The 21633-nt window shown below is 46.1% G+C and overlaps 1 protein-coding gene and 1 pseudogene across 1 annotated transcript in view; both read right to left on the reverse strand.

The window, feature by feature from the left end:
• Window positions 1-175: 175 nt before the first annotated feature.
• Window positions 176-21633, reverse strand: part of EFHD1 (EF-hand domain family member D1) — a 54312-nt gene continuing 32854 nt past the window's right edge. Inside the window, exons 2-4 of the mRNA XM_039470011.2 lie at window positions 21242-21389; window positions 12239-12373; window positions 176-1330 (exon numbers count right to left, since the gene is read on the reverse strand). Of these exons, the coding sequence (XP_039325945.1) occupies window positions 1196-1330; window positions 12239-12373; window positions 21242-21389 (418 nt within the window). The 3' untranslated portion in view covers window positions 176-1195. The remainder of the gene's footprint in view (window positions 1331-12238; window positions 12374-21241; window positions 21390-21633) is intronic.
• Window positions 4196-4293, reverse strand: LOC120364497 (small nucleolar RNA U13; annotated as a pseudogene).

Raw genomic sequence — 21633 nt, forward strand, 5'->3', positions numbered from 1 at the left:
ATGTTGGTCATGCTGGTCTTGAACTCCTGAACTCAAGTGATCTGCTCGCCTCGGCCTCCCAAAGTGCTGGGATTACAAGTGTGAGCCACTGTGCCTGGCCTCTACTCTCAAGAAAATTCCAGGCACATTGATGTGATAGTCACATTCATTTGTACAATCTAAAAAGAAACAGCTGTAAGATAGAAAGGCAGATGATTCCTTTATTGTAAAGACAGCAGTTACAAAAGAGAATAAATATGACATTAGAACATATTTGTTAAAAATACAATAAAAACCCCTAGTATTTGTGAGCAACCCCCAAGAACTCACAAGTGTGGGGATAAGAACATCTACAGCGGAATACCGTGGAACAGCATTGTTAGAAACTGGCTAATGGTGAGTATGGCGATGACTCTGGGGATTTTTGAAAGGCCCTGGATCTGTCACTTGGGAATATCAGGTGTCCATTGTAATATAATTTGCATAGAGTCAGAGTGAATAGGAACCCTTTTACTCGCTGGTATCCTAACTATTCTTTCATTCTTACAGTGAAGTGGTACAGTGCTGAAGAGTGGGAAAAGGCTGAGCTGGAAAGACATAAATGGAGCAGGAAGAGGAGGGAGGGACTGGGGAAATGCTAAGGGGCCAGAAGGGTGGCAGGCAGGAACAGACCTCTGTCCTTTCTCTACTGTGTGTCACTGTGGTGGCATGCTGTTCCTCAATGAAGACCCACAATTACCCAGGTACAGAAGATAAGAAAACAACTGACAGAATCCTACCAAAGACGGGAACAGGGAAGCTGGGCAGGAAGCAGAGAGGAGTGCAGAGAATTAACTGAGAAAATGGGCGTTTCCTCAGATGACCCCAAAAGGCAGACATGTCTGTACAAATTAACATAGCAGACTCTTCTTTGACGGGGAATGGTAAAGGGATAGGGCAAAGTGAAGTTTGCTGAGAAGATGCAAGTTCTGGCTACAGGTAGGGCGGAGGAGCAGAGGCAGGAGACAGAGGTGGGGAGGTATCCGGCCCATGCCAGGACTCCCCCGGAGGGGGTTGGGCAATGCGAGGAATGAAGGCTGGCATGGGAGCTGGCACAGGGTGGAGGTGGAGACGCTGGCTCAGGGAGGGGACTGGCAGCAGTGATGAAGACGCCCAGCCATCTCTTCCTGGGGGATCTGTGAGGCACAGCTGTGGGCAGAGAGCAAGGTTGGCCGGACTATGTACTGAAGTTGGCCTTGAGTTCCTGGAAGGCTGCCTGGCGGAGCCGCCTCTCCTCCTCCTCCCGCTTCCGCTCATCTTGCTCAGCTTTCAACTCTGCTTCAAACTTACTGCCTGATGACAAGGCTTGGACCTGCAGAGAAACAGCAGACACAGACCAACCGAGTAAGGGATGGCAGAGGACCCTGGAGCTGCGGACACCTCAACTAGCGGCCCATCGCGCAGACCTAGAGACAAGGGAGCGTGGGCCCACGGAGGGCAGGACGCCAGCAAGCACTCTTTCCATGTGGCCTTCAGAAGTTGCTTTCTGTTGGCGCAGACACCATCTCTAACACATTACTGGATTTGTTCCTGTGCCCCCACATGCTTCTTTTGCTGGGGTTGGTCATTCTACTTGACTTTTTTTTCAGGATATAGTTTAACATTCCAGCTCATTAACCACTTGTACACCCTTTTAATTTCACACTACTATTGTTCAGTTCTAGGGAAAAAGGCAAACAAAATGAAACCCCTAATGGAATTTTTTCTTCTTTGGGACGAAGTCTCACTCTGTTGCCCAGGCTGGAGTGCAGTGGCATGATCCTGGCTCACTGCGATCTCCGCCTCCTGGGATTAAGCAATTCTTTTGTCTCAGCCTCCTGAGTAGCTGGGACTACAGGCACACACCACCAGGCATGGCTAATTTCTGTATTTTTAGTAGAGACGGGGTTCCACCATGTTGGTCAGGGTGGTCTCAAACTCCTGACCTCAGGTGATCCATCAGCCTTGGCCTCCCAAAGTGCCAGGATTACAGGCGTGAGCCACGTGCCCTGTGGCTCAGTGGCTCATGAGGGGGATTTTGATTGAAATTGCATCTATCTGCATGTGGCAAAGTGATACCTTTTTTAAAAAAAACCTACAATGTCTGTCAGCTCATAAGGAATACCTTTAAAATACAGTTCTCCCTGGGCTGGGAACAGTGGCTTACGCCTGTAATCCAAACAATTTGGGAGGTCGAGATGGGTGAATCACCTGAGGCCATGAGTTCGAGACCACCCTGACCAACATAGTGAAATCCTATCCCTACTAAAAATATAAAAATTAGCCAGGCATGGTGGCATCTGCCTGTGATAACAGCTACTCGGAGGGCGAGGCAGGAGTGTCATTTGAGCCTGGGAGGTAGAGGCTGCAGTTAGACTCCATCTCAAAAAAATATAATAATTTTAAAAAATACAGTTTCCCCTGAATGCCACAGTTTTCATTCAATTATGCCTTTATGTTGCTCACTAAATCAGTCATTCTACATTTACTTCTAGATAGTACATGTTTTTGTTGGTATTGTGAATGGAATTTGGTGCCATCTGAGTATCTTAAATCTAACAATTTGTCTTCAATAATATCATATCAGATAAACCCATATAAAAATATTCTAGAACTGATTCTGTATATGTGTGTCTCAATTTGGTAAAATTTCCAGACTCACTGAGTATGTACATTTTTTCTTTTTTTGAGACAGTCTCACTCTGTCACCCAGGCTGGAGTACAAATGGTGCGATCTCAGCTCCTTGTGGCTCAACCAATTCTCCAGCCTCAGCCTCTCGAATAGCTGGGAATACAGGCACATGTCATGACATGCCTGGCTAATTTTTGTATTCTTAGTAGAGAAGGGGTTTTACCATGTTGCCCAGGCTGGTCTTGAACTCCTGAGCTCAAGCAATTCACCCACCTAAGCCTCCCAAAGTGCTAGAATTACAGGCATGAGCCACCACACCCAGCCTTATGTACATTACTTTGACTATTAAATTGCTCTCTGAAGTAGCTGATTCAATTTACACCCCCACAATCATGAACTGGAAGCTCTCATTTCCCGAAAACCTTGCCATGGTTATTATTAATGTTTTTCCTTTTTGCCAATCAGATAGGCCAAAAAATTGGCACCTTCTTTATTTCCCCTTTTGTAAATTGCCCATTTCCTTTGCCCACATTTCTATTCAGTTATTATTTTTTAATTTGCAGTTCCTTTTATATCATTTTTTTTTTTAAAGAAACAGTATTGCTCCATTGTCCAGGTTGAGGTTGAAGTGCAGTGGCGCAATCATAGTTCACTGCAGCCTCGAACTCCTGGGTTCAAGCGATCCTCTCACCTCAGCATCCTGAGTAGCTGGGCCTATAGATGCATGCCACATATAGGCTAATTTTTTAATATTTTGTAGAGATGGGATTGTACTATGTTGCCCAGGCTGGTCTCAAACTCCGCGGCTCAAGCAATTCACCCCCTCAACCTCTTAAAGCATTGGGATTTATGGGTATGTGCCACTGAGCCCAGCCCCAATTTGCATTTCTTTACGTAACATAAGAAAAAATAGATGAGAAAAGAATACTTACTTTCCTCATAAATACTAGGTATCAGTCTCTTGTTATACATATTTTAGTTACTTTCTTTTTTTTTTTTTTTTTTTTTTTGAGACGGAGTTTCGCTCTTGTTACCCAGGCTGGAGTGCAATGGCGCGATCTCGGCTCAGCGCAACCTCCGCCTCCTGGGTTCAGGCAATTCTCCTGCCTCAGCCTCCTGAGTAGCTGGGATTACAGGCACGCGCCACCATGCCCAGCTAGTTTTTTGTATTTTTAGTAGAGACGGGGTTTCACCATGTTGACCAGGATGGTCTCGATCTCTTGACCTCGTGATCCACCCGCCTCAGCCTCCCAAAGTGCTGGGATTACAGGCCTGAGCCACCGCGCCCGGCTATATTTTAGTTACTTTCTTCCAGTTTTTTGCTCATCTTTTAAGGCATTTTAGACCATATACATATTTAGATTTTTGATGTAATCAAATTGATCAACCATTTCCTTTCTGCCATTTGTATTTCATGTCATGTTGAAGGTTCTACACCCCCAAGGCTCTAAACTCATTTTCCTGTATTTCCTTTTAATACCTGTATGGTTTTGTGTTCTCATTTGGCCCCTTAAGCCACAAAAATAAGCTCATTTATTTCACTGTTACTTGTTTTTCTGTCTTTCCCATCAGAAGGCAATGTGCTGACATCTTAACAAGATTGAAGGCAGGCGCATTTCACGGGCATGAAAACCTAGTCACCAAATTATGAACCACAAAAGGATCTAAGCCCACTGATTTTAGTGAGGAGTATCAAGTAGGGACTTGACTTTATCTTCCTAAGTGCATAGCTAATTATCTCAATGTCTTTTACTGCTAGCCCATTATTCTCCCAATCTTCTTCATATCCTAAATTCCCACATGAAAAAGATCTATTTCTATTCTCTGTTCTGTTCCACTGATTGATTTGTTTATTCCTGCACCCACACTGCATTATTTAATATTACTGCTTTATAGAATGCCTTGATATTTATGAGGAAAGTAAATACTCTTTTATCATGTTAAAGAAGCATTGTTTTCTTATTTTAAAATGTTTTACTATGAATGGGCATCAAACTTTACCAAATACCTTTGAGATATTTAATTAAAATGACCACTTTTTTCTTGATATACCTATGATACCAACAAAATTTTCAAATTAAGATTGTAGTTTTAACATGTAATGACTGCTTTCCATTTTTTTTTGAAGTTTTAAGATTTTTTTTTTTTTTTTTTTTTTGAGTTGGAGTCTTATTCTGTTGCCCAGGCTGGAGCTCAGATGGTGTGGGATCCCAGTTCACGGCAACCTCCATCTCCTGGGTTCAGATGATTCACCTGCCTCAGCCTCCTGAGTAGCTGAGATTACAGGTATGAGCCACCATGCCCATGTCATTTTTTTTTTTTTTTTTTTTTTTTAGTAGAGACGGAGTCTCACCATGTTGACCAGGCTGGTCTTGAACTCCTGACTTCAAGTGATATGCCCACCTTGGCCTCCCAAAGCTCTGGGATTACAGATGTGAGCCACTGTACCCGATCCCTGAAGTTTTAAGATTCTTAGATCTACATTCATTGACATAAATTTTTTTCTAATGTGTCATTTTTATCTGACTTTATCAGAATCAATGGCTTCAGAGAATGAATATGATACGATCTTTTTCAATATGTTTGCATTCTTTTTATAACATGAGAGGTCAAGGGAAGAAGTTATCCTCACATTTCTCAACATTTAACTGTCTTTTGGGGAAGTTGGAGCAGAGTTCTTAACTTTCTAAATTTTTTTTTTTTTTTTTTTGAGGCAGGATCTTGCTCTGTCACCCAGACAGGAGTGCAGTGATGCATTCATAGCTCACTGCAGCCTCAATCTCCCAGCCTCAGGTGTTCCTCCCGATTCAGCCTCCTGAGCAGCTGGGAAAACGGGCATGAACCACCACCTCCAGCTAATATTTTTGTTTGTTTTCGTAATGACAAGGTCTCACTCTGTTGCCCAGGCTGGTCTCAAACTCTACCTTAAGCAATCCTCCCACCTCAGCTTCCCAAAGTGCTGAGAGTACAGGCATGAGCTACTGTGCCAGGCCTGGATCCTCCCATTTCAGTGAAAAATCACAGTCACAATGTCCATTTTCTAAATTCCCCCTTCATTTCACAGGGGTCCATTTCTGAAGACAGGTAACTGAGAATATTAACAGCAAGATTTATGCTTTTATATACAGAGAGAGTTTATTTATTTATTTTAACAGAGATGGGGTCTTGACAGGTTGTCCAGGCCGGTCTCAAATTCCCGGGCTTAAACAATCCTCCCACCTTGGCCTCCCAAAGTGCTAGCGTTACAGGTGTGGGAGCCACTGCACCTGGTCACTTTTACTCTTATGGAATTAGAATCCCTAGTGGTAGGGACCAAAAACTCTGGGCCAGGCATGGTGGCTCATGCCTGTAATCCTAGCACTTTGGGAGGCCAAAACGGGTGGATCACCTGAGGTCAGGCGTTCAAGACCAGCCTGACCAACATGGTGAAACCCCGTCTCTTTAAAAAAAGAAAAAAAAAATCTCTGTATTGTTTTGCTTGCTTTCTTTTGTTTTAGAGACAGGGTCTTGCTCTGTTACCTGGGCTATAGTGCAGTGGCATGATCATAGCTCGCTGCAATCTTCAACTCCTGGGCTTGAGCAGTTCTCCTGCTTCAGCTTCCCAAAGTGTGCAGGTGTGAGCCACTGCACCTAGCCTAATCTCTTCTAAAAACGGCTCCTGTCTATGGCTGGGCGGGGTGGCTCAAGCCTGTAATCCCAGCACTGTGGGAGGCTGAGGCACGTAGATCATGAGATCAGGAGATTGAGACCATCCTGGCTAACATAGTGAAACCCCATCTCTACCGGAAATTCAAAAAATTAGCCAGGTGTGGTGGCACATGCCTGTAGTCCCAGCTACTCGGCAGGCTGAGGCAGGAGAATTGCTTGGGCCTGGGAGGCAGAGGTGGCAGTGAGCTGAGATCGTGCCATTGCACTCCAGTGTGGTGACACAGTGAGACTGTCTCAATAAAAAAAATGGAATGAGTAAAAAAAAAAAACCCAAAAAAACCTGCTTGCTCCTGTCCTCCAAAATAGCATTTCCCCAGGGTTTCCCTGTACCTCTGATTACACCTTCTTTGTCTCCAAAGGCCTAAATGCCACCTTCCCCACAGTCCCGGCACCGCTCTGTTCTACCATATGTCAATCTCTAATCCTTGCTTTCAACTTGTGTCTTGTGAAGTTAGCTCCTGTGGTCTATGTTGTGAGGTGCGCAGAAGCACCCATTTCCTGCCTTATTTCTTCCTATGAGGTCTGGCACATGGCCCAGGGGCCTAAGGGAGACTGACTCCATCCCAGGTACAGGAGAACGCAGTTGGAATAATGATATTCCAGCGTTTGCCAATGGTGGGTTCAGAATTGGGCATGTGTAGAAGAAATTACTCCATGACCGCCGGGCGCGGTGGCTCAAGCCTGTAATCCCAGCACTTTGGGAGGCCGAGGCGGGTGGATCACGAGGTCAAGAGATCGAGACCATCCTGGTCAACATGGTGAAACCCCGTCTCTACTAAAAATACAAAAAAATTAGCTGGGCATGGTGGTGCGTGCCTGTAATCCCAGCTACTCAGGAGGCGGAGGCAGGAGAATTGCCTGAACCCAGGAGGGCAGAGGTTGCAGTGAGCCGAGATCGGGCCATTGCACTCCAGCCTGGGTAACAAGAGCGAAACTCCGTCTCAAAAAAAAAAGAAATTACTCCATGACCCTCAACATGCAGGATCTTCATCTTCCCTATTGGCATAATTACAGCCAGGCAGACAGATCCCAGAAAAAAAGCCAGTCCCTAGCTTCCCATGCAGTCAGGAGTTACCAGGTTCTGTCAAACAGGGCGTGATCAGAAACTATGTGCAACTAACATCATTATGGCCTTCAAATGAAGGGGCATGCCTTTCCTGTGCCTGAAGTCACCTCACACTCGACACCAAAACCCGGTTCATAAGTTTTCCTCTTCAACCACAGCCATTCTGGAATATGAGGAGGCCGATTTTTTTTTTTTAAGACACAGTCTTCCTCTGTCACCCAGGCTGGAGTGCAATGGTATGATCTCAGCTCACTGCAACCTCTGCCTCTGGGCTCAAGTGATGCTCCAGCCAGGATTACAGGCACAGTGCCACCATGCTCATCTAATTTTTGCATTTTTAATAGAGACAGGGTTTTTACCATGTTGGCCAAGCTGGTCTTGAACTCCTGACTTCAAGTGATCCTCCTGCCTCAGCCTCCCAAAGTGCTGGGATTACAGACATGAGCCACTGCCCTCGGCCCTGGAGGCTGGTCTTGATGAAAAAATATCCCCTCCTTACAAACCTCATGGCACTTACCTCCCACTTCCAATTGAGTGGTCATGAACACTGAAACTTCTAGAGAGCTCTCAATTTGTCCCCTCCTCCTCCCTAGTCCGGTTGTCACTACCTGTATTGGACCCACGATTCTTCTCAAGACATCTGTGAAAACTTCCCTGAGTCTAACCTGTCCCCAGGCAAGTCCATCCTCATAGTGCCCACCCCAATCATGTGAAGACTCTGTTCAAACACCTCCCCAGACCCTGCGGCTGTGCATGGAATCATGTGACAGCTCCATCACCTACACGTTTCTCGCAACCCACCTTGAAGAAATCCCAGGTGAATGAGGGTGGGTCTGGGAAGCTGGTGTGCAGGTGGTTCTGACACTCAGAGATCTGGGGAAGGTCTGACCTTCTCAATGAGGTGCCCAGAGAAGGGCTCCCCTTGACCTTGGGGAGGCTGGAACTCTCTGTCCAGTGGTGTTGAGTGTGGCTGGGAGCCATCCCAACTCAGAGTCATGGACCACATGGCTGGCAAGTGCTGGCCCAGTCCCTGATTACCATATTTCCTTCTTTCCTTCCTTCCTTCCCCATATTTTCTCTCTCTCTCTCTCTCTCTCTCTCTCTCTCTCTCTCTCTCTCTCTCTCCCTCCCTCTCTCCCTCTCTCCCTCTCTCTGTCTCCCTCTCTCCCTCTCTCTCTCTCTCTCTCTCTCTTTCTTTTTGAGGTGGAGTCACTTTGTCGCCCAGGCTGGAATGCAATGGCACAATCTTGACTCACTGCAGCCTCCGCCTCCCAGGTTCAGGCAATTCTCCTGCCTCAGCTTTCCAACTAGCTGGGATTACAGATGTGTGCCACCATATCCAGCTAATTTTTGTATTTTTCATGGAGACGGGATTTCACCATGTTGGCCAGGCTGGGGGTCACCATATTTTCATTTTGGCTTCCACCTCCAGCCACGTCAGCAGCCCTGCTGCCTCACACATCTTGTATCCTCACAGCTTCACACCTCTCCAGCGTCCAAACACGCCTCACCCTCCATGCTGTGGAGTCTTCCTCTTGCTGTTCCCACGATCACAAAGCCCTCCTGTCCTTGATTACAAGGTGAGTCCCCATTCATCTCGGAACATCTGTCACAAATAGCAGCTCCTTTATGGCCCTCTCCCAAATCCCAGTGACATGCCCCCCATTTGTCATTCACACAAACATTTATTGAGGGCCATTATATACCAGGCACTGTAATTACGAAGATATCACACCTACTCTGCCTTTGAGTCTGGGTGAGGAGGCAGACCTATAAACATAACGAGTTGCAAACATTGTTATTGTCATTCTTTTCATCTTTTCCCCAATTATAAAAATAATGCGCATTCACTGTAAAACATGACGGAAAGTATAAAATAAATCCCTCAGACAAAACCATTACTGATACTTTGGCATATAATTATCCAGGTTGAATTTCATATTTACAGAATTAGGTTTCCAGCATATTGTCTTGCTTCATTTATTCTGGACATCTGTACATACAGACACGCAGCTGCATCTCATCTTTTGATACCTGCAGAGTGTGCATACGTGTGGGTATATTACCATGGACTCACTTCCCTGATAATGGAAGTTTTGGTTATTTCTAATTTTTCTCTATTACCAGCAATACTGTATGAAAATCCTTGTCCATACATCTGTGTGTATTTGCATGGGTGTGGTGGCTCACACCTGTAATCCTAGCATTTTGGGAGGCCAAGGCAGGTGGATCATGAGGTCAGGAGTTCAAGACCAGCCTGGCCAATATGGTAAAACACTGTCTCTACTAAAAAATTAGCTGGGCATGGTGGCACACACCTGTAGTCCCAGTTACTCAGGAGGCTGAGGCAGGAGAATCTCTTGAACCTGGGAAGAGGTTGCAGCGAGCCGAGATCATGCCACTGCACTCCAGTCTGGGTGACAGAGCAAGATTCTGTCTAAAAAAAAAAAAAAAAAAGAAGAAGTCTTAAGAGGTAGAATTCCGGAAGGGAAAAATATAAAATGTGAACAGTTAGCTCCAAACTGCTCTATGAAAAGTTGGGTCAAAGTTGCAGTGAGCCAAGATCCTGCCACTGCACTCCAGCTGGGGCAGCAGAGCAAGACTCCATCTCAAAAAATAGAAAATAAAAAGTTGGGTCAATTTATATTTTTACCAAAAGCATCTAAGAGTGCTTGAAAAGATAAATTATGGCTGGGCACAGTGGCTCACACCTGTAATCCCAGCACTTTGAGAGGCTGAGGTGGGCAGATCACAAGATCAGGAGTTCGAGACTAGCCTGGCCAATATGGTAAAACCCCATCTCTACTTTAAAAATTACAAAAATTAGCCAGGTATGTTGGTACACACCTGTAGTCCCAGCTACTTGGGAGCCTGAGGCAGAAGAATCACTCGAACCCAGGAGACAGAGGTTGCAGCAAGCAGAGATCACACCACTGCACTCCAGCCTGGGCAACAGAGTGAGACTCCATCTCAAAAAAAGAAAAGATAAAATTATAGGCCGGGTGTGGTGCCTCACACCTGTAATCCCAGCACTTTGGGAGGCTGAGGCAGGTGGATCACCTGAGGTTGGGAGTTTGAGACCACCCTGACCAACATGGAGAAACCTCATCTCTACTAAAAATACAAAATTTGCTGGGTGTGGTGGTGCATGCCTGTAATCCCAGCTACTCAGGAGGCTGAGGCAGAATTGCTTGAACCTGGGAGGTGGAGGCTGTAGTAAGCCAAGATTGCTCCATTGTACTCCAGCCTGGGCAACAAGAGCAAAACTCCATCTCAAAAAACAAAAAAAGATAAATTATAACACCACTTCTACATGTACTAGAGGTGCACAGAAGAGGATGTGTGGGAAGCAGCCCATGGGAGGGAACTCTTCAATGTGGGTCTGGATGAAGAAGCAGAGTTTTCAAGGCAGAGGGAACAGCAGATCAGGTTGGGAAAGCCATGGCAGCATTTGAAGGGGGTGGATGAGGCGGAAGCAGGGATCCGAGCCAGATTATAACAGGTCTTGAATGCCCAGATAAGACATTCCCAGACACTTAGACCTTCTTCAACTAGCACATGTACCACCTTGCGCTGTAGCAGTGGACTGAAAAAAGTGTCCTGCTAAGCTCGGGCTCTTAACCCTAGTACTTTTCCCAAGGCATTATAAGACACCTGCGGCTGGGCGCAGTGGCTCATGCCTGTAATCCCAGCACTTTGGGAGGCAGAGATGGTTGGACCATGAGGTCGGGAGTTCGAGACCAGCCTGGCCAATATGGCAAACCCTTGTCTCTACTAAAAATACAACAAATCAGCTGGGCATGGTGGTACATACCTGTGGTCTTAGCTGCTCGGGAGGCTGAGGTAGGAGAATTGCTTGAACCCAGTAGGCAGAGATTGCAGTGAGCCAAGATCGCACCACTGTACTCCAGCCTGGGCCACACAGCAAGACTCCATCTCAAAAAAAAAAAAAAAAAAAAGAAAAGAAAAGAAAAGAAAGACATCTTCATGTTATACACTTATACACTCAATGGATGGAGAAGACCCATCCCTGCAAAATAACCCTTCCCTCCTCCCTGTGCTCTCTGTATCATCGTGGAGCTTGCTTTCTTCACTGGACTATGTGTGTACCCTGGGAAGGGCAGCAGTTAGGTCCACTTCACCCTTAGAAAGGAGTTGTATCTTCGAACTCAGTGCGATGCCTGGCTTTGCCGGAGATGGGCTGAATCAATGCTAAGTCAGGAAGGAAGGGCCAAACCACTTTCAGGATTGGATACGTGATGCCAGTGTTTAAGGCACAATGAGCAGTTGGCCTGTCCCTGACCCTGTCAGATGAGAGCACTAGGCTTTCAGCATGGCAGAGAGATGATGAAATCTGTCTCCAAGCAGCATCAAAGAGAAGTGAGAATTTAGAGTCCTGTTTAGGGGCCTGGCCAGGCCAGGATGTGTCACCAAGGACACTCTGCCTCTCGGCAAGCTCCCAGAATAAACTAAAACAAAACTCCACAAGAGTCCCAGCAGCCCATACGACTGTGAAGGGCTCACAGTGAGCCAGGCACTTGATAAACACTTTTACATACGTGAACTCATTGAATCCTTCAGGCAATTCTATTGTCACCCCTCCATCATACAGATGAAGACACGGGCTCAGAGTGGACAGGGTAGGGAGAGGCAGGAGGCAGAGTCTGAACTCAGGTGGTCTGGCACCCACTGTGCCAGTTGGCAGGGGACTTGGAGGACCCTCCGGGTCCGTTTCTGCAGGTGTGCTCTGTATAGATGAAAATGACAGCCCCAGCCTGGTGGGCAGGGTGAAGGGTGGGAGTGGTTGCTCCTCTCAGAAGGAACGAAGCACCTACCTTGGCTTCAAAGAAGTTCTTGGCACCTTTGACGCCCTCCAGGGCCACATCAATCTCAGAGAGCTTTGCCAGCGCCATCAGCCCGCTGTCCTCCTGCAGCTCCCCGGCCGCGGCCTTGTGGAAAATGAGCAGAAACTACAGGGGAAGGAAAAGCGGGGAACCAGAATCAGCCTCACCGAGAGATTCACAACTAGCCCTCTGGCCCAAGCCGATGTCACTCTGCCAGTCTCTTAAGAAAGGTCTTTATGTATGCATGTGGCAAATTATTTTTTTCCCTTATCAGATTGCCAAAAATGCTCCTTTTCCCCAAGGATATAGGGAAATGGGCACATTCATATTTATTTGTTGAGAGTGTAAACTGATTTGAACTTTTTACTTTTATTTTTTGAGATAGAGTCTCACTCTGTCACCCAGGCTGGAGGGCAGTGGTGCAATCTTGGCTCACTGCAACATCCACCTTCTGGGTTCGAGTGATTCTTCTGTCTCAGCCGCCTGAGTAGCCGGGATTACAGGTGCACGCCACCATGCCCAGCTAATTTTTGTACTTTTAGTAGAGATGGGGTTCCACCGTGTTGGCCAGGCTGGTCTCCAACTCCTGATCGCAGGTGATCCACCTGCCTTGGCCTCCCAAAGTGCTGGGATTACAGGCATAAGCCACTGGGCCTGGCCCTCAAACTTTTATTTATTTATTTTCTTGAGACAGGGTCTCACTCTGGAGTACCATGATACGATCACAGTTCACTGCAACCTCAGCCTCCTGGGCTTAGATTCCTGAATAGTTGGGACAACAGGTGCCTGCCACCACACCTGGCTAATTTTTTTTTTTTTTAATTTGTAGAGACAGGGTCTCCTATGTTGCCCAGGCTGGTATCAAAGTCCTGGTCTTAAGTGATCCTCCTGCCTCAGCCTCCTAAAAGTGCTGAGATTACAGGTGTGAGGCACTGAGCCTGGCCCTGATGGGTACTTTAGAAATGTTTACTGAAAATAAGATGCTTTTTGCCCTTTCAACCATTAATTCCACTGCTGGAAATTTATCCTTCAGAAAAATTCCTACAATGGTTTAAACATTATCTATGAAAGTAAAAAATTAATAGCATCCTAGTTTATAGTGACAAAAGAAAAATCAAAAAAAATCTATATATACTATTTTTTAAAAACTAAATAATATTTCCAATGGTTTTTTTAACCACTTGCATTTATCTTGTGTGTCTCATTTTTACATTAGATTGTCTACCTTTCTTATCATTTGTTAAAGATCTTCATAGAACCTGGTATATTTCAAATACTTTAGCTCTGTAACTTGCCTTTTAAGTATGTTTATAATAATTTTCAACTTTCAAAAATTTTACATAAAGTGTTATGCTTAGAAAAACCTTCCTCAGCACCAAGGTTACATAAATAATCACCTATGTTTTGTCTACAACTTTTATGGCTTCTTTTTTTTAAAACATGTAAATATTTAATCTCTGAAATTTATTCTTATCTATCATGTGAGATTACTCATTAACCTTATTTTCTTCCAAATGGTTGGTTAGTAATCCTTGCATCATTTGTTGAATAATCCAGCCTTCTCTTCCAGATGCAAAATGTGACCTGAATAAATTAATCTTCAGGCCTCCAAAGAACAAATTTTTAAATAAATAAATTGGCCAAACTTTTTTTTTTTTTTTTTTTTTTTTGAGACACAGTCTCGCTCTGTCGCCTAGGCTGGAGTACAGTGATGCTATCTTGGCTCACTGCAACCTCTGCCTCCCAGGTTTAAGTGAGCCTCCCACCTCAGCCTCCCAAGTAGCTGGGATTACAGGTGCATGCCACCCTGCTTGGCTAATTTTTGCATTTTTAGTAGAGGTGGGGTTTCACCATGCTGACCAGGCTGGTTTTGAACTCTTGGGCTCAGGCAATCCACCCACCTTGGCCTCCCAAAGTGCCGGGATTGTAGGCATGAGCCACCATGCCCAGCCATAAATTGGCCAAACTTAAATGGCAGGCCTCCCATCTTCTTGTCCTCTCCCAAGGAAATCTGTGGCTTTTTTAGTTCTCTTCTTTAAGTAATTTTAATTGATTTACTCATCAAACAACTGCTATCCAACTTTCATGATTTATTTTTCCATTTGGAAAGAATATAAACGGACGTGTTCCAAGTCATCATCGAAAGAGGGCCTCTCCAGGTTTTCAGGTGCTACCTAGAATGTGTGCACCCACAGGAAAATTTCAGGTTTCCAGGTCTTTCTTCAAGACCCTCTTCCCTAAAGGAATGCCTTCTCAAAAGGGAAAAGAACATTACTTAAAGCAGAGTGATAGACTAAGCAATGTCTACAGGCCTTCCAAATCCCCACTTGAGTATCTGTTACCACCAAGGCTCTCAATCCCTAGACGGAAGTGCGTTTCTTGCAGTTGAGAGTATCAACCATTGCAACCCCAAAACGCACCCTCTTCCATTGCTCCCTGCAGGGTCCTAACGCCTCTGTGGATATTGTCAAATACAAAGCAAGGGACAGAGCAAGATGTCCACAGAGAGGCCGACGGTCAGCCCTGTTCATCCATCCACCTGCAGCTTCAAACTCTCTCACTAGAGGCCGGCAGAGACTCAGCTTGCTGCGGATGATCAGAGCCTGAACACTGACTTGAAACAAAACAGGCCCCTTAGAGGAGGCCAGGTCCCCCAAGAATAGATTGGAGGTCAAGGGGATGCGGACACAGGAGTGGAAAAGATGAAAGCAGCAGACTTCAGGGCTGCAGATAAGAGGCATGTGCAGGGAGGGACTGGCGTACTGGTCACTGTGCCCTGCTATCCTTAAGGCATTTCCTCCACAGAAGGCCCCATTGTCTTCCTCCATGAGGCAAACAGAACAGGCAGCCCTACAAGGCCAGTGCTCTCTGGGGCTCAGAAAAAGGCAGCTATGAAAGGATGGAGCACTGGCTGGGCGCAGTGGCTCACACCTGTAATCCCAGCACTTTGGGAAGCTGAGAAGGGTGGACCACTTGAGGTCAGGAGTTCGAGCCCAGCCTGGCCAACATGGTGAAAACCTTGTCTCTACTACAAATACAAAAATTAGCCAGGCATGGTGGTATGCGCCTGTAATCCCAGCTACTCAGGAGGCTGAGGCACAAGAATCGCTTGGATCTGGAAGGTGGAGGTTGCAGTGAGCTAAGATTGTGCCACTGCATTCCAGCCTGGGCGACAGAGCAAGACTCCACCTCAAAATAAAATAAAATAATAAAATATTTTTTTTAAAAAAAGAAAAGGTGGAGCACCACCCCCAGCCAGCGCAGGGGTGACCTCAGAGACTCTCTCTATCCCTGAGGCTTGGCCTTCTCACATCCAGAGTGGAGGTGACAGTTCACAGACAGGTTTCATGAACTGGAAAACGTGAGGGAATGCTCTCCTCATGGGTCCCTTCCCCAGAGCTGTTTCCTCTGAACCCTCAGGACTGAGGCAGATCCAGAGTGCATCCACTCACTCTGCCAGGTCAGCAGGTGACCAGCAGCATCGCTGTCCCAACTCAGGGGTCCCCCGTACTCCAGCCAGTTAAAGAAAGAAAAAAACCCGGCTCAAGCTGAAAGTGTCCAGCCTTCCAAGAAGCATGCCAGACAGTCCCATTTAATTTTATTACAATCACCAACCGCTCTAAATGACAATTTCTCCAACTGCCCAGCCTTGTTTGTCTTCCTATTTATAGTCCACAAAGCCGGGCATGTGGTAGAAGAATTGGAAACTGTCCTAACTGTGACTCTGCAGAAAGAGGGGGAGGGAAGGAGAGGTAGAAAACAAAGAGACAGCCACAGAATGAACAAAGCTAAAAAACCTTTTCACATGCAAGCTATGGATGCTTCTGATACGCTCAGGGAATTTTTAACTTTGCGGCTGTGGCGGGTGATGCAAACACTCCCTCGGTATTAGTTAGAACTCTTAGGTTGCAAGTGACAGAAATAAACTGGTTCACTTAAGCAAAAAGGAAGTATTCATTATTTAAAATAGATGTCTCGGCCAGGTACAGTGCTTACGCCTGTAATCCCAGCACTTTGGGAGGCCAAGGCAGGTGGATCACCTGAGGTAAGGAGTTCGAGACCAGCCTAGCCAACATGGTGAAACCCTGTTTCTACTAAAACAAACGAACAAACAAACAAACAAACAAACAAACAACCAAGATTAGCCAGGTGGTAGTGCATGTGCAATCCCAGCTACCTGGGGGTCTGAGGCAGGAGAATCGCTTGAACCTGGGAGGCAAAGGTTGCAGTGAGCAGAGACTGCACCACTGCACTCCAGCCTGGGCAACAAAAGCACCACTCTGTCTCAAAATAAATAAATCAAGCAAAGAAAACGGATGTCTCAAAAACGCAAGGAAAAACTGTAGTGGCCTGGGGGAGCACTGGAACTGGGAGAGGCAAGGCTGTTAGGACTGGCGGCAGTTCCCCCTCCATCTCTCTTGCTGGTCTGCATGATAGAAAGTGGGCACCCCACATTGCATTACCCTTCCAAGAACAGACATCTACAGAGCCAATTCGCAGCACTTCAGGCCCAATTTCAAAATCCCAAGAGAGGGAATTGGATCGGCCTGGTCAGACCAGGGGTCCATCCACGGTCCAATCAGCCGCGATGAGGCAGGCACGCAGCCCAGCACAGCCAGGTCTGCAGGGAGCCACTGCTGGGGTTGCCGGGGCTGCAGTAGTCGTCTGCTGGGGCTGCCAGAACAAAATTGCGCAGACTGGGTGGCTCACACAACAGAAATGTACTTTCTCACATTTCAGAAGCTGGAAGTGAAGACCAAGGTGGCAACAAATACGGTTTCCAGTAAGGAATGTCTTCCTAGCTTGTAAAAGGCACAGAAAAAGAACTTAGTTTTCATAATGGTCCTGAGGGAGAGGTATTCACACTGCTATTTTAAAGACACAAAAACTGAGGCTCAGAAGTAAAAGATCTCACTCTGGGGACCTAGCTGTGCGTGGCAGACTGAGTCCATGCTCTTTTCAGTCTGTGAGCACAGCACCAGCCCACTAGAGCCCTACAGCAGAGGTGAAAAACAGCAGAGTGAAATAATGGAACAGGAAAGCATGAATGGTGGCCGGGCATGGTGGCTCATGCCTGTAATCCCAGCATTTTGGGATGCCAAGGCAGATGGATCATGAGAGGTCGAGATTGAGACCATCGTGGCCAACGTGGTGAAACCCCTTCTCTACTAAAAATACAAAAAAACAAAAAAACAAAAAAACTAGCTGGGCATGGTGGCATGTGCCTGTAATCCCAGCTACTTGGGAGGCTCAGTCAGGAGAATCACTTGAACCTGGGAGGCAGAGGTTGCAGTGAGCCAAGATCATGCGACTGCACTCCAGCCTGGTGACAGAAAAAGGCTCCGTCTCAAAAAAAAAAAAAAAAAAAACAGGAAGAAGGAAGTATGAATGGCAGTATGCCTTTACATTCCCAAGTCCTGCACTCCTGGTGCAGCTACTAGAGATGGGACTGGGCTTGGAGCTGACAAAGGGTGGAATGTGAATGTCCCTGAAGCTCTGGAACAGGGCGCAAACCTATCACAAGAACCCTTTGGTGATTTCCAAGCCTCTGATGTCCACCTCTGCTGCAAACCAGCAGCTAGCCAGAAGCTGACCAAGCATCACGGATTCAGGAGGAGCACCTGCGGACGGCCCCCAAGTACACAGGGCAGAGGGGAGAATGTGTCTGAGTTCATTTGGCAATTGCAAGCCACAAAACATCCTCTTAGCTCCTGTGCCCACAGGTCACAACCTCACCACAGCTATCTCCCCAGCATCTACTCCAAAGCTTCCCCTGGGCAAGAGCCTCTGCTTTCTACACTCCAGGGGTATCCAGGCTGGAAAGGGTCAGTGCCCCAGAAGGAGCCAAATGGGTGAAATCACAGAACAGATGAAAGGCTCTGAGCCTTTAATCTGATATTACCATCAAAATTATTATAATAGGCCACGCACAGTGGCTCACGCCTGTAATCCCAGTACTTTGGGAGGCTGAAGCTGGTGGATCACTTGAGGCCAGGAGTTCCAGACCAGCCTGGGCAACATGGTGAAACCCCATCTCTACTGAAATTACAAAAATTAGCCAGGCATGGTGGCACAGGCCTGTAGTCCCAGCTACTCAGGAGGCTAAGGCAGGAGAATTGCTAACCCAGGAGGTAGAGGTTGCAGTGAGCCAAGATCATACCACTGCATTCCAGCCTGGGCAACAGAGCAAGACTCTGTCTCAAAAACAAAACAAAACAAACCCCCAAAAAACCCTTATTATAATACAGGTGCCAAATGACACATCTAGAGGCCTTCTGATAAAACATAAAAATGCATCTAACACATGAAATTCCCTTCCCTGTGGGGTGGCATTCTTGCCATGGAAGACACCTAATAGTGTCTTGAGATATTGTCCCTAAAATAGAAATGGCTTTTTCACAGAGTTTCTTAGCCATTTGGGGATCAGCTGTGAATACTATATGCACTCTTCCCAGGGAGATGCCGGTAACTAAAAATTTTGCCTGCAATTTCAGAGGCTCAAAGAGCAAGCGCATTCTTGGACTGTTGGTGAGGGGGCTCCAGAGGCACAGAATAAGACCCTTTTTAAGACAACTTTTGAAAAAATTAGCTAGGTGTGGTGGTATGTGCCTATGGTCCAGCTACTCAGGAGGCTGAGGTGGGAGAATCACTTGAGCCTCAGAGGTGAGGGTTGCAGTGAAGTAAGACTATACCACTGTACTCCAGCTTGGGCAACAGAGTGAGACTGTCTCAAAAAATAAAAACAATATGGCTGGGTGCAGTGGCTCATGCCTGTAATCCCAGCACTTTGGGAGGCTGAGGCAGGCAGACTGCTTGAGCTCAGGAGTTCACAACTAGCCTGAGCAATATGGCGAAACCCCGTCGCTACTAAAAATACAAAAATTAGCCAGGAATAGTGGTGCACACACATAATCCCAGCTACTTGGTGGGGGCTGAGGCACAAGAATCACTTGGACCCAGGAGGTAGAAGCTGCAGTGAGCCAAGATCATACCACTGCGCTACAGCTTTGCCGACAGAGTGATACTTTGTCTCAAAAATTAAAAATAAAATAAAATAAAATAAAAATAAAACAATTTTGGGGGTAGGTACAGTGGCTCAGGTCTATACTCCCAACACTTTGGGAGGCCAAGGCAGGAGGATTGCTTGAACCCAGGAGTTTGAGACCAGCCTGGGCAACAAAGGGAGACCCTGTTTCTATAAACAACAACAAATTTTTTTAAAAATAAAAATAAACTATTTTTGCATGCTATAAAAATAAAAAGTGGCTAGGCAAGGTGGCTGGTGCCTATAATTCCAGCACTTTGGGCGGCTCAGTTGGAGACCAGCCTGGGCAACATAGCAAGACCCTGTCTCTACAAAAAGTTTTTAAAATTAGCCGGGTATGGTGGCACATGTCTATAGTTCCAGCCTCTCAGGAGGCTGAGGTGGGAGGTTGGGTTGATACTGGGAGTTTGAGGCTGCAGTGAGCTATGATCATGCCACTGCACTCTAGCCTGGGCAACAGAGCAACCCAGTCTCAAATAAACAAACAAACAAACAACAAAAATGAAAATAGGCCAGGCACAGTGGCTCACACCTATAATTCCAGCACTTTCAAGAGATTGTGACCATCTGGCTAACATGGTGAAACCCCGTCTTTACTAAAAATACAGAAAAGTATTGGGGTGTGGTGGCATGCATCTGTAATCCCAGCTACTCGGGGAGCTGAGGCAGGAGAATCGCTTGAACCCAGGAGGCGGAGGTTGCAGTGAGCCGAGATTGTGCCATTGCATTCCAGCCTGGGTGACAGAGGGAGACTGTCTGAAAAAAAAAAAAAAAAAAAAAAAAAAAAAAGAAGGAAAATAAAAAGGAGTATTTTTCTCTAAATAACTGAGCAAGGTGGCTCATATCTGTAATCCCACCACTTTGGGGGGCAGAGGCAGGAGGATCGCTTGAGGCCGAGCTGGAGACCAGCCTGGACAACATAGTGAGACCCCATCTCTACAAAAAATTTAAAAAATTAGCCAGGTGTGGTGTTATGTGCCTAAAGTCCCAGTAACTCAGGAGGCTGAGGTGGGAGGATCAATGGAGACTAGAAGGTCAAGGCTACAGTGAGTCGTGATTGAGCCACTGCACTCCAGCCTGGGCGATAAGTGAAGAAGATGCATTATTGTCATTTCAAAATAACTAAAAGGAATGGAATGTTTCTAACATAAAGAAATGATAAATATTTGAGGTGATGGATACCCAGATTCCCTGACTTCATCATTACACATTGTATGCTTATATTGAGATATCATATGTAGGTCAGGTTCGGTGTAATCTCATGCCTGTAATCTCAGCACTTTGGAAGGCTGAGGTGGGAGGATCACTTGAGGCCAGGAGTTTGGGACCAGCATGGTCAACCTGGCGAAACCCCATCTCTACTAAAAACACAGAAATTAGCTGGGCCTGGTGGTACACTAATTCCAGCTACTTAGGAGGCTAAGGCACGAATCACTTGAACCCAGGAGGTGGAGACTGGGGTGGGCCGAGATTGCGCCACTGCACTCCAGTCTGGGTGACAAAGTGAGACTCTGAAAAAATAATAATAAAAATAAATAAATAAAATATATCACATGTACGCCGTAAATATATACATACAACTATTATGTATGCATAACAATTAAAAATAAAAAATTTTAAAATACATTTAAAAATGAAAAGCTTGAATATATTTAAAAAAGCATAACATTATAAAACTACCAAAATTTTGCCCCCATATAATCCACTATGAATATTTTGGTGAACATCCTCCAAATTTCTTACTATTTTACTCAAGTGGGGTTATACTGCCCACGCTGCTTTTTCCAGGCCAGCGCTGGGGTTTACTGTCTTCTAAAAGGTATTTTTGAAAGCAGAATTGTAGGTTAGCTATGCAAACAGCACTCTAGACAGGCCAAACCCATTTGTGTCACAGGAGACTGTAAACTTGAGGCACCCCACAGGGGGTCAGGGCCACCACAGGCGGGTACCTCCCGGAAGCTGAGCTTGCCATCGATGTCCTCATCCACCTCCTTGATCATGCTCTTCAGGCCCAGGTGGGTCTGGGGGGCCCCCAGCTTTTCCATCATCAGCTTCAGCTCCATCAGGTCGATGAAGCCATCCTGCCCAGCGTCATACCTGCAGGGTCAAAGGAATGCATGACTAGGATAAAGGGACACTTGTTAGTCTCCCAAGCGTGCAAGTATTTTGGCTTCATTCATTGAAAAATGACTCAAATACCTCTGCTCTGCTAGGCCCATGTGGGTCACCTGCTCCAAAGAGACCCCTCTCTCCTCAGAGCACCTTAGGACTTAGTACGATTCAAAGTGGATCTTGTACTAGCTATGGGTTTTCATGTCTTGTATCTCCTCAACTAAACCAT

The sequence above is a fragment of the Saimiri boliviensis genome, chromosome 5 (genome assembly GCF_048565385.1).
Source record: "Saimiri boliviensis isolate mSaiBol1 chromosome 5, mSaiBol1.pri, whole genome shotgun sequence".
NCBI classification, from domain to species: Eukaryota; Metazoa; Chordata; class Mammalia; order Primates; family Cebidae; genus Saimiri; species Saimiri boliviensis.